The 13453-nt window shown below is 45.7% G+C and overlaps 1 protein-coding gene across 1 annotated transcript in view; it reads left to right on the top strand.

Moving 5' to 3' along the window:
- The window catches only part of EGFLAM (EGF like, fibronectin type III and laminin G domains), a 180537-nt gene extending 168618 nt beyond the window's left edge, over positions 1–11919 (top strand). Inside the window, 3 exon segments of the mRNA XM_032594538.1 lie at positions 6021–6104; positions 10517–10620; positions 11416–11919. Of these exon segments, the coding sequence (XP_032450429.1) occupies positions 6021–6104; positions 10517–10620; positions 11416–11570 (343 nt within the window). The 3' untranslated portion in view covers positions 11571–11919.
- The last annotated feature ends 1534 nt before the right edge of the window (positions 11920–13453 follow it).

The raw sequence follows: 13453 nt of genomic DNA, 5'->3' as shown, positions 1-13453 counted from the left end.
GAAGTCGTAGAGAGAGGACTTTGATAGCGCCAAGCATGGATATGACTCTTCAGCTCAAGCTAGCTCAGACGGATGCAGCCATCGAAGGTCGCGAGACCTGGATGTAAATTATGACTCTGTTCCCTGTTAGCTGTGCAGCCTTTGGAAGGAGAACGCCTGCTTTCCGATCTCCCACGGCAAAGAAGAGCAAAGCACAGATTCATACGTCAGTAGGTCGACCCAACATTTGGCTTTCTGTAAATGCTTCTTGGGTGATACTGATAAGGCAGTCCCAGAAGTTCTTAACTCTTTTGAGTGACTTTAGACTATTCTCAAACTTGTCAAATGGATGGTTGTGAAGTGGCAAAAGGGTTTCCTAGACCACTGCTCCCCGCCACACTGGGCGGGATGGGTTTCTCCAGGCAGGCATGGCTTGTGTGATATGAAAAAGCTTCTGTAGAGATTATGATGCTACATCCTCACTCGAGCTTAGAAATAACTTGTCCAGGTTCACCTGGGTGGCTCCGTGTGTTGAGTGTCCGACTCTTGATTTCAGCTCAGGTCATGATCCCGGGGTCGGGGATCAAGCCCTGTGTCAGGCTCTTTGCTAAGCATGGAACCTGCTTAAGATTCTCTCCCTCTGCCCCTCTCCCCAGGCGTGGTCTGTGGACCAGCAGCATCCGTGTCACCTGGGAACTTGTTAGAAATGCAGATTCCCAGCCCCGCCCCCGACTTACTGAACCAGAAAAACTCTAGGGGGGTGCCCAGCATTCTGTTTTAACGGTTTCCGCAAGTGACTCTGTGTCCGCTAATGTTTGAAACCCCTGCATGTCTCTAGATCGTCTGTCTGCTCCACGGGGGTAGGAATTTATCTGGCTTTCCCTTTTTTAATTCCTCATCTGGTGACTAGCACAAGTTCACTACAAGATAGGGCATCAGTTGGAATTAAAACAAAGATGACTGACCTGTGGAGAAGGGGAAGATTTAATTCTGAGGCTTCTGTGGATCATGCACTGGGATTACTGACAGCCAGAGTAGAATAACCGTTAAGTCTTTTTCAGTTTGAACAAAAGGCATCTTGAGGGGAAATGTCACTTGCCCAACATCACGCTTGCCCCCAGACGGCAGAGCACGCTAAGCCATGCAGTCCTGTGATTGCCGGGTTCTAGTGAGAGCGCGTGTGGTTGGAAGCTAGAGGCTGGCCGGTGGGAGCAGTTCTCACCGGCTGGTCCCCCTTCCCCCGCTTGGCCCCGAGGTCAAAGGCAGAGCTCTTCACACCCCACTTTCAGGCTGGCTGCCGCGAAGCCATTTTCTTGTGGTTTTCCTGTGGTTAACCTCACCAAGGCCTCAAGTGCTTGATTGTGCCCAGAAAAGGGAACTGAAACAGTAGCTGGGCCGTGGGTGGGAGGCCCCACTTCCCCCTAAACCGCCAGCTAAAACCCATCCACTCAGCCCAGTCATGGGAGCTCGGCCCAGGGCCCTCCCGGCACAGCTCTCCCTCTGGCTCCCACAGCCGGCCACCCCCACTTCCCACACCCCCAGAGACCCTTCTGACAACTCCACGGCATCCCAGCCATTTTTGTTAGGATACCAGTTCTTCCTCGGGATTCTGAAAATGGGCCCAGTGTTTTTCACTTAAGCCTTGGAGTTCTAGCTGTGTTCTGTGTAAGGGATCGCCCACCTCACCCCCACCAAGGCACACATCTGCGCCCGCCCCTGGGCCTGGGGCCACAGCCTTGTTGCCTCTGCTGCTTTTCCTTCCTCTGGGCAGTTCCTTCCCACATCCATTCACCAGCACCTACTGCGTAGGAAGCTCGGCTGCGGGAGGCTGAGCAGAGAGAGGAATTAGAGTTCAGGCCAGTGGGTTGAAAATGTCAATGTACAGAGTCAGCAGGGAGCTCCTCTCCGAGGTCGACTCCTGGGACCACCCCCAGAGATTCTGCTGGACCAGGTCCTAGTGGGTGCCATCAGGAACCACGCCCTAAGAAACAGCATCTGAAATGATCAAAAGCGTGGGCTTCTGAGTCAGGTTTGCACCATTCCCATGGCCGTGTGACCTCTCGCAGGTCACCTGACCTCTGTGAAAGGAAACAGTTGTGAGCATTGAAGGAGTTAATTCACAGAATGCAGGGCCTGGCATATCTAGCAGTTAGTGGTAATGGTTATTAAAATTGTGATCTTTGAGCAAATGTTTTCTGTGTTTCTGTGTGCAAGATTAAGTAGAAGAGGGGCGCCTGGGTGGTTCAGTCGGTTAAGCGTCCGACTTCAGCCAGGTCACGATCTCGCGGTCTGTGAGTTCGAGCCCCGCGTCAGGCTCTGGGCTGATGGCTCGGAGCCTGGAGCCTGTTTCCGATTCTGTGTCTCCCTCTCTCTCTGCCCCTCCCCCCGTTCATGCTCTGTCTCTCTCTGTCCCAAAAATAAATAAAACGTTGAAAAAAAAAAAAATTAAAAAAAAAAAAAAGATTAAGTAGAAGAAAGGGAATCCAAGTGTGTGGATACTGGCTGTTTTGTTTCATTACGCTTTATGGTTGGATATGGGGCATAAAACCCAGTGAACAGGTTTGTGACAATCGCTTGATTGACCGTTTTTCCCACTGTTTCCGTGTGACCTTGATAACATTTTCAGGCAAGAGAGAAAAAGGAAGAGATGTGCCATTAGCAAAGTGCCCTGTGCTACAGTTCGAAGGGAACGTGACTAAGCAGGGGTGTCACCACATGGAGGCAGCCGAGTGGTTTCCTTCCAAAAGGCCTCACCTGGTGGCTCCTCGAGCCAGCCCCCCCCCCTTGGTGCTCAGCCCCATAGCTTCTCATGCACAGCAAGTTAAGTAGGTAAATTTGGACTAAAATAAGCGATTCATGCTAACCAGATTAACAAGGCATTGATAGAGAAGCCAGACACACATTCATTTGTTCATTCATTCTATATTTCCACCTTTAAAAAAAAAAAAAAACACCTGAGGTATAATTTACATGAAGTACACAAATGTTAGGTACACAGCTTGATGAATTTGGTACATTTAAAAAAATTTTTTTAATGTGTATTTATTTTTGAGAGAGGAGGGGGGGGCGGAGGGGCAGAGAGAGACAGAGACACAGAATCCGAAGCAGGCTCCAGGCTCCGAGCTGTCAGCACAAAGCCCGACGTGGGGCTCAAACCCAAGAACTGCTGGGAGATCATGACCTGAGCTGAAGTCTGACGCTTAAAACCGGGTGAACCATCCAGGTGCCCCTGATTTTGGTAAATTTTTAAACATGTAGATGCCTGTGTAACCACCCCAGAACAAGATAGAGAACATTTCCCTCACCCAGGGAAGCTCCCTCATGCCCTCTCCCAATACAGGTAACCACTGTTCTTGGTCTCTTATCATTGCAAAAAGCAGATATTCCAGAGCGACAGGGTGTCTGGAGAGGCAAGAGGTTATTTGGAGGGTGAGATAGAGTGGTGGTGGGTATTGGAGAGTCAGGTCGTGGAGATGCCAACCGAGCGGCCCCTCCAACCTCCACCCCACAATGAGGGCTGGATTCCTGTCTGCCGGGTTCAGTGTTGACTCCCTTGAGCACTTTCGGGCTCTTTGCATGAACAGGAGCCTTATCAACTGAAAGGTTTCCACTCACTGGATCACAGTCTCGTTCCAGTCTAGCGTCCCTGAGATTTTGCCCAAGTCACCCTGATTCAGAAACTTGGTGTTCCTGGCCTTTTTAGTTACATATTGACAGACTGTGGGTTTACTGTCACACATGACTACTCTTCCAGGAGAGGCCTGATGAGTTTAACTCTTGGTGGCAACTTTCTCCTTATTACTGGTTCCTGCAGATGTATTGTCAACCCTGAATATGAGCTGCATTAAAGACCGCATATATTTGGGGTAATGGGGTTATTTGGATCTTACTGTGTGCTGTGCTCTTTGTATATAATATTCCCTGCAGTCCTTCAGGGAAGATATTACCCATTTCACAGATGAGGAAACAGGCTTAGAGAGATCAGGCAAATGGCCAACGTCCCAGAGCTAGTCATTGGCAACGCTGGGAATCAAGGCCGGCTAGTCTGATCCAAGAGCTGATGCTCTTTCTGTTACCCTGTGCTACCTTTCCTAAAAGCCACACTAGGAATTCAGCTCAGTTGCTGCCAAGCAGCTCTTGGCCCTGCTTCGTATTCGTTCGTTTCTTCAAAAAGTATTTGGCCACTAAATAATGAAATCTGACAATTCCACCTGCAGGCTGCTTCATACAAGGGGACACAGGATGTGGGAAAATTCATTAGAAAGCAGTAAACTTTTCAGGATCAGAGTGACAACTGTGTCTCCTGGTTCGTCAAGTCGCCCAGGTTCTGTGCCTGGTTCAGTGTCTATGGGCTGTGTGACTCCGTTGATCCGCCATTATTACAGAAAGGACCAATAGTGCTTTCCCTGAAAAGCCAAGTGCTTTCTGTTCTTGCTCTCTTCTCAGAGCGAGTGCATGCAGGAGCTCAGTAACTAATCCAGGTTTCCTTTCAACATTCCTAATTCTTGGCCAGTGAAGTAATGGAGAGATATGTCCTCTTCTAAGATGAAGAGAGAGGTGTCCTGGTGGAACACATTTTCTTCGAAGAGCATGATTACATAGGCTTTATTACATTATCAAGGGGAGGTCTATGCAGTTGGCCCAGTGCCCAGCCTGGAGTAGTCACTCACCAAATATTTGTTGAATCGAATTAAATTAGAATTATTGAATGAACACTGGACTAAGAGGGATATTTCTCTCTCGTAAACAACATGTGCACGTCTTCTGATACCCCGGGGTAGGAAGGTATCTGGAAACTGCACTAGAAAATACAAAGCTACGGAGTAGACCTGATGTCAGAATAAAATGGGGAGGGAGGAGCAGATAAGATACCAAGTTAAGTCCTATATGTTAGTTTGGGGATTTTCAGGTAAGTTCCCCTGATCTCTTTGGGGCTCAGCCTACTCCGCAGCGTTCTGTTTTGTTTTGTTTTTCAAAAGGCGAAAACACGTGTATTAGTTTCTGAGAGCTGCCATGACTGTTATCACAAATTGGGTGACGTAAAACAATAGAAATTAATTCTCTCTCCATTCTGGAAGATAGAAGTCCAACACACAGGTGTTGGTAGGGTCGGTTCCTTCTAGAGCCTCTGAGGGAGAATGTTCTATTCCTTTCTCCCACGTAGCAGTGGTTGCTGGCAATTCTTGGTGTTTCTTGGTTTATAGATGCATCATTTCAGTCTCTGCCTCCATATTTGTGTGGCATTTTCCCATGCATGTCTCTGTCTCTTTGTCCAAAAATTCCCTTTTTATAAGGACATATTGGATTTAGAGCTGCCCTATTCCAGTATGATGACTTCATCATAAACTTAGATTACATCTGCAAAGACCCTATGTCCAAGTAGGGTCACATTCTGAGGTTCTGGGTGAACCTTAATTTTCAGGAGACATCATTTAACCTAGTAGCACACATTACAAATGATAAAACCCTTCTTGTTCCCGATACTATGGTACTGACGCTTCTGTACATGGGGCCCAAACAAACAAACACCTTGAGGACGTTATGCTAAGTGAAATAAGCCATTCACAAAGTGATAACCACTGTATGATTCTACTTATATGACGGACCAAGAATAGTCAAAGTCACAGACACAGAAAGTAGAGTGGTGTTTGCCAGGGTCTGGGGAAAGGGTGGATCGCGTGTTGTAGCTTATGGGGCTCAGAGTTGCAGTTTTGCAAGATAAAAAGAGCTTTGGTCATTGCTTGCACAACAATGTGAACATACTTACCACTGCTAAACTCTACCCTTAAAAACGGTTAAATGGTAAGTTTTATGTGTATTTTACTACAACTAAGATTTAAAGAAAACTTTTTTTTTTTTTTTTAATCATTCATGGCCTAGCCTGGAAACCTAATGCTTTTTATAACATTGTTTGTTTCATGTTAAGAAAACTGCATTCTGAGTCCCAAAGAATGTTCGCGATGAGAATCTTTCGTGCACGCTTGGCTGCCTGTAGTATAGTACTTCATTCTGTCTGTCTTGTTCTTCCCCCACGCTGTCAGCTATAACCTGGGCAGTGGTGTGGCATCCATCATGGTTAATGGCTCCTTCAATGATGGTCGGTGGCACCGAGTCAAGGCTGTTAGGTGAGTACCTACAAAAGGTGAGACAGAGGTCGATGTGCTATCCCAGTCCCTTTAGCCCCAGTGTCCTGTTCCCCAACCTTGCCTGGCATCCTACTACTTCTGACCTGGGTCTTTCAGGGCATTTTGTTACTGACTTCCACCTTACTTTTCCCAAACACTGGCAGACTAGGGAGGCTGAACTCCCAAATCTTCACTCAACAGTGACCTTCTGGAGAAAGAACTCTTTGATGGCTAAAGTGGAAGGGGGCCTTGCTATCTAGTGAGAGCTAGATATCTCTAGTGGGATAAGATTTCCGGGCATGTGGACTTTAAGAAATGCTTCAACTCTCATTGTGTAGGCAATTGCCTACTTTTCCTTTTTTTTTTTTTTTTGACATTACAGAGCCTTAGAATCTGTGTGTAACCTGCCCCAATTACATGTTTCCCCTCTCACAGAGGTCACTACCTTGACTTCTGATTAACTTTGGGTGAATGATTCCTTTAAAATGAGTTTTACTACCTGTGTCCATATTCTTAACAGTATATTCTGAGAAACCAAATAGCACCAGGCTTAAACTTAGCTCTATAAAAAAGTGGCACTCTTACTCTTAAATACAGAGAACAAACAGAGGGTTGCTGGAGGGTTGTGGGAAGAGGGATGAACTAAATGGCTAAGGGACATTAAGGAATCTACTTCTGAAATCATTGTTGCACTATATGCTGACTAACTTGGATGTAAATGAAAAAATGAGTTAGTTAATTAATTAATTAAAAAAAGAAATGCAAAAAAAAAAAAATCACTCTTGCCATGTTAGATGAAGGTTCTAGGAGATGAACTGAACAGAGTCTTTGGGTCAGGTTCCCTGAGCATTTACCGTAGCCCTCCGTGAGGAGGTTGGTGGATGAGGTCATGAGTAAGGCTTGGGAAACATGGGGCTACCATGATCAGTTTCCAGCTCAGCTCACATGTAGGCTGTGGTGGGAGTAGCCTCGATGGACCCCAGTGTCCTGCCCATTTTGCCTACCTCTGATGCCTGAAAGGATGTGTAAGGATAAAGAGGCAGAGCCGTGCCAACTGCCCGGGGGTTCAGAAAGCCCTTGAAAAGAGACAGTGATTTTTATGAAGCCCTAGCTCTGACTGGTTGAAAAAAGGAAATGTCTTTCCCATAGTGAGTATTTATAATGTTGATCTCAAATATATTCTAGGATAAATTTAAATGCTCGTAGTTCAACTTCAAGACTACAATGTAGCTTCTGAGTTCTTCATATTTCTCTCTTTACTCATCTGTAAAAGGGCTCACTCAGAATCATCCAAAGGAATATGAAATACCACATTTGATCCCTTTAATTCCCATCCTGGGAACATCAGAGAACACCTGTTGTTAATTTCCTTGAATCGAGAAGGTTGGTGGAATAGTCAGACATTGTGGAATGATTATTAAATCCTCCAAATTGTTGTGGTTTGATTATGCTCATCAAGATACACACTGGTGGGGATTCTAGGCACTTCCTAGACATCTCAGGGAACAGAGGTCAAGTGACATTCCCAAGACTATACAACTCTCTGTGAGCAGAACCAAAATTAGAATCTTAGATCAAAGCTCTTTCCATCCCACCCCATGGAGTGGCAGCCCACCCCAGCTAGGATTTCAGATGTTTTAGAGGGATAAGACAGGGCATGTTCCAACAGAAGGACTTTGAATGTCAAAGCACTGAGCTTGGCACCACAAAAATGATTTAGTAGACCTGACTGTTATTATTGTAATCAGTGATACCTCTGCCTGTGGGTCTTAGATTGCAGTGAGGACTGAACAGAAGGAACTAACCAGAAACTGGAGAGATGGGAGGATTCAAGCAGATGTTATAAATTGTGCCCCAGAGGAGCAGATAGGCCTAGAAGGGTTAGTACAACAGATCCAAGCAGGAACTGGGTTAAGGCCATGGGTTTCAACTAGAACTAGAAGGGTTGGATGAATACCTTAATTCTCTGAAGCAGGCTTCAGAGTCAGAAATAGAAGAATTAATGAAGAAGAGATCTCCAAGGGGAGCTCTGCTTCCTACATTGTCTTGCTCTGAGTAATCCTGGTCTTGTAGGAATTAATCCTAGCAGAAAAGAGAAAGCAAATCTTCATTTGTTAAGGTTCTTCAAGATGCCAGGTGCCTTACATACTTTATCTTGGTCAATATTCACAGCAACTTGGGTTTTGTGATCTTCGTTTTACAGATGAGAACGATGATGGTATTGGTAACAATAGCAGCATCTTCCTCTACTACTCTTTGTACAGCAATTGCATATCAGGTACCATGCTCCGTGCTTTGCACGTATAATCTCTCATCAGTAGCCTCGTAGGATAGGCATAGTTACTCCCATTTCAGATGAGGATGTTGAAGCTTCACACATTCACTTGTTCATTCATCTACTGCAGTGCTATTCCAGACACATGAGACACATCATCGAATAATACCATCACCCTTGCCTTGATGGTCTTGCGTTCTAACGGGAGGCAGTAGACAATAAGTAATGGACCTAATAGCGAAGTATATTACTTATTATATTAGAAGTCGATACCATGTTTTTTCAAATCTAAGATGCCAGTGATTGTAAGAAGTATCTTCATTTCAGAGATATAACAAAATGAAAAATTCTTAGAACTGATGAAATGAAATAGGAAAAATGGAATTTTTTAGAGTAGTGGAGGGGGGAAAATGGCAGGTCAGGCAAAGCGAACTACTGTGGGCATTGCCCATCACGGCATTCAGGTGTGAGATCCAAAAGAAGCATATCCAAAACGGGGAGGCAGTATGTGGTATCGAGGGTGAGGACAGAACAGAATTACCTCTAAAGCTAGTTACTAGAAGAGTTGCTACCAAGATGTGAGGCCCAGGCGACAGATTTATATTAGTGTACCCCCAAAAAGGAGGTAGAGCCAGGAACCTCTGGAAGGTGAAGGAGGGGCTAAAAGCAGGAAGATCAGTTTTAAAAAATGTACTTCAATTTACTTTAAGAGTTAGACCCCAAACTTCTTTTCTACTTCCCATATTTGGCACACTTCCCTTTGCCTAACCATGGGAAAATAATGAAAGGCAGTTCTTTGGAAGAGTGAAATAAGGGTCTGGAATGAGAGGCACTAGGCATAACTAAATACTGGACCGTATACTGGGCTGGGGACGTGTTCAAGCTCATATATTGAATATTAAGGACCCTGTAATCCTTCCTCCAGTGAGATTACAGAGCGCTGGCAGCCATGCCTATACTCCACAGTAAAGGAAGTAGAAAATTCGCGTGTCCCCCAGGAAAATGATTGAGCCAGATCACAGCACAATGAAGCCCATCACACAGTCAACAGAGCCCATCCTGCACACAGAGCTTCCAATCTGCTTTTTAGTGCTTTTTTTCTTCACTTGACTATGAAGTGGCAGTCAGAAATCACTGGGCATTTGAGAAAAGTCTCCAGTGTAAAAGATGGGTATCACAACAAATTAACATAACAAAGCAATTTGAAGGAAACAGACGAATGAAAAAAAAAAGATAAAACATATTACAATTGTCAGGGAAGAAAGGCTATTAACCCAAGAAACAAGAACAGTTTGCTATAAAAAAGGAACATTAGAAGATCAATAATGAACTCCTTTAAAAAAAAAAAAAAGTGCAACCTGTGTTGGTACACCCCCTCCAAAAGCTGTACAAACAGAGGCAGTTTTTTGAAGGTCATGGGACTGGGTAGTTTTGGAAATCAGCTTAGAAAATGGTTAAAGCCCTTGCCACAGATGAATACCTCCACTCCACTGTGCCCAGAGTCCCTTCTGGGTGACTCTCTAAATCCTTTAGAAACTTCTAAGCTGTTCTTTGTCCTCCCCTAGAGTAATCCTCCCTCTACAATACCTGCTTCATTGGCTTCCCGTTTTGCTTAGAATAGCATTCAAACACATCATGTGCCATCATGTCACGACCACTTCTCCCCTTACACGTTCTTCTCTGGTTCCCGTCAGCAGAGATGCCCTTCATCATCTGCTTCTGGCTGCTCTACTCCCACTTCCGGAATTCTCTATGCTTAATCTGTACCAGTCCCCTGTTTTTTCTCCCGTTGGCATTGCCACTTCCTGCTTGCATTACCCTCCTCCTTCACCTGACCTACCCAGCCTTCGAAACTCAGAATCTCCTCTGAAGCTTTCCCTGACCCTCTCTCCTCCTGTGTAATTGCACAGCATCCTGGCATTACTCTACTGCAGAGTTGGGGGCACGATGTGGTCATTTACAATTTGATTTTTTGTTTGCCTCGGTAGACCATATACTCCTGTAGGCCAGGAATTTTTTGTTCATTTTTGCACCTCTATCATTTAGCATGGCACCTTGCACAGAGTAGGTACTTGAATACAGTTTTAGTAAAATGGAGGGTAATGAAATGAAGCTCCAAAAATCACGGTTTCTACAGGGATGGCCAATCTGGAAAGATAACTGTGGATGACTATGGGGCCAGAACAGGCAAATCACCTGGCATGATGAGGCAGCTCAACATCAATGGAGCTCTGTATGTGGGTAAGTGACCTTTGACCAAGTCTAAATTATGCCAGTGTTTTCTCATTAATCTTCCATTTCTCATGGTGGGGCTCCCCAAAGCGGTGTACTTCACTGGATCAGATACTTAGAAATTGGGAAGCCTGCCAGATACTCTCTTCTTCCATTTTCTGAACTTCTGACTCATCGCTGAGGGGGCAGGAAGCACTTAGATGCTTTTGTGCTTTTGGGCTGAGCCACCAGGAAAACCATGCTTTTCTTGTTTATAGAACAGGAACCTGCTTAATTTAGCTCCGAAAGTTCCCTCTGAGGAAGGAGGATCTTTCTTTGGCCCTCTCAGAATTAGAATGAGTGGTGTTTCTGTAAATAGTTTAGAACCTGCTACTGCAGATACAGAAACCTGAAAATACATCTCTATCCATGTGATAGTTCCTAAAAGTGCACTTGATTGAAAGCATTCAATATCAGTGTATTTCTTTCTGTTTAAGATGACATCACATTTACATGTTACATTTTGTTGACATTATATAACATTTCAAATTTTATTGGAGACTATTTGGCTGTAAGTGGTCAATTGGGTCAGAAATCACATGCAAGGAGGGTGTAAATAGCGATTGTGTGTGTCAGATTGATATCAGTCAACCTGTTCCTTCAGGGGTAATCATTAATTGGACAAATGCTGTGCACTGAGCAGTTCAAGGGGCTCATAGCCCTCACTCATCGTGTCAGCCAAGGGACGCCTTGGTCAGTAGACAGGTGTCCTAAAGAGACATCCTCCCCTTTGGCTCACCTCCTCTCCCTCTTGCTTCCTGGCAGGTGGAATGAAGGAAATTGCTCTGCACACTAACAGGCAATACATGCGAGGCCTTGTGGGCTGTATTTCTCATTTTACCCTGTCCACCGATTACCACATTTCCCTCGTGGAAGACGCCGTGGATGGGAAAAACATCAACACTTGTGGAGCCAAGTAACACCAGCTGGCCTTGCCCAAGGGACACAGCCTTCTATCCTGAGAATCCCAGGGGCCCCGAGCCCCTGCCCGATGCCATACGCAGAAGCACGGGGACCAGGTGTGTTTCCTCTCATCAAGGAGAAAGTACGCCCTGATGAGAAACGAGACCCAAGACAGGAGTCCCTGTGTGGCCTTTCCTGCTGACACTCTGTGGGCCAAACCCAGTGGAATACTCTGTGTAGGAAGCATCGAATTTTCTCCATTGAATGTGTAGGGGCTGCCAGAGATCACACATCAATGCAAATTCCAGAGCCTGTCTGCTGTAGCTCAATGACTGTGTTGTGATTCATAGTGCATAAAAAAAGAAAGAAAAAAAAAAAATAGAGACCCAAAGGGCCAAAGGGCAGGATCAAAATACTTCCCTCCTTCCCTGACTCATGACACTCTTACTGACAGCAGAATGACCATTTGACCTTGAACCTCGAATTTCTCACCTTGGTCCGAGAATTATTAGGATTAACCCCTTCCACTCCTCAGTGGCTAGTTCAGTGTGCTCTATTCCATGAAAATAAGGATGAGGGGAGACTAGACATGGAATCACAGTTATAATGCTGCCCCCCCCCCCAGTTTACCTTTAATGGAAAACCCCTACTTTTTATAATGGAAATCTAAGAAAATGGGCGCCATGATTTTGTAGCTGTCTTTTTGTATGTGTATATTTTTATAGCTGCAGATTGTCCGCACGGTATACTTTTGCCAGTGGGCGTGGACCACCCTGAATTCTTTGCACACTTCCAAAAATTTTTCTCCCCAAAGAGACTTGTTTGGGCCCTTTTGGCATCATTCGGAGTGGGATAGGTAGCTTGGGGTGAGCACGTTGGGGAGCTGACCATTCTCTCTTGGTAAACGTTGGCTCAAGGAGATGAATATGAAGCTTCCAAAATAAGCAGATTAAAAGGCACTTACTTGTGTTACTGAGGTTGGTCACTGTCGTTTTTGTTTCAAGCGAGGGGGGATGTCTGTAGGGAACCTGAATAAAAGAGATGAGAAGGCTAGAACTCTTTCATTCGGTCTGGTATTCATTTGGGGGCGGTGTTACGGATCCTGACAGAGGCGATGTCCGCAAAGGGACACTAACACAATTAGGAACGATCCCTGCAAGTCTTACAGTGCTGTTCTAAGGCTGTTCCGGGCCAGGGGGTGCCCTCAGCATGGTCCGAGTGTCTGGGCAAGAACCAGAGACGCGGGACTGCTTCCTCTGAGCCGTCGGCCATGCCCTGGCGCTGTTCGCACTTGTGACCCTGCAGGCAGCTGGCTCACTGGCACATCTCCAGGATGGGACTTGCTAAGGGAAAGGTGAGATGAACACTGTCCCCAAAGAGAAGGGAAATATGATCCAACTCGCGTAAGAGCCTATAATTAGTCCTTCATGAATCTCCTCTTACGTGTGCACCATTTGTGCAGCAAAGGCTTCGAGCTTTGGGCCAAGCCCAGTGTGGGCAGTTTACGAATTCTGAAAAATGGGGCGCCGGGGTGGCTCAGGCGATTGAGCGTCCGACTCTTGATTTGACTCAGGTAGTGATCCCACGGTTGTGGGATCGAGCCCCAAGTTGGCCTCTGCACTGAGCGTGGAGCCTGTGAGAAGAGATTCTCTCTCTCCTCCTCTCTCCTGCCCCTCCCCTGCTCTCTCTCTTTCTAAAATAAGAAGAAAAAATTATTCTGAAAAAATGAATAAACTAGAGACGTTCACTTTGTGCTTCAGCCTTCTGCTTCCTGCCTTTGGGACCTTTGATGCCCAGGACCCTTCCTCCTGGAGGAATAACAGCAATAGAGGTAATAATGACAAGGGTCGTAACAGCAACAGTCAAGGCAATTCCTTCTCTCCTATGGAGGTCACCTTGG

The sequence above is a fragment of the Lynx canadensis genome, chromosome A1 (assembly GCF_007474595.2).
Source record: "Lynx canadensis isolate LIC74 chromosome A1, mLynCan4.pri.v2, whole genome shotgun sequence".
NCBI classification, from domain to species: Eukaryota; Metazoa; Chordata; class Mammalia; order Carnivora; family Felidae; genus Lynx; species Lynx canadensis.
This window is presented reverse-complemented; position numbering and strand designations above follow the sequence as displayed.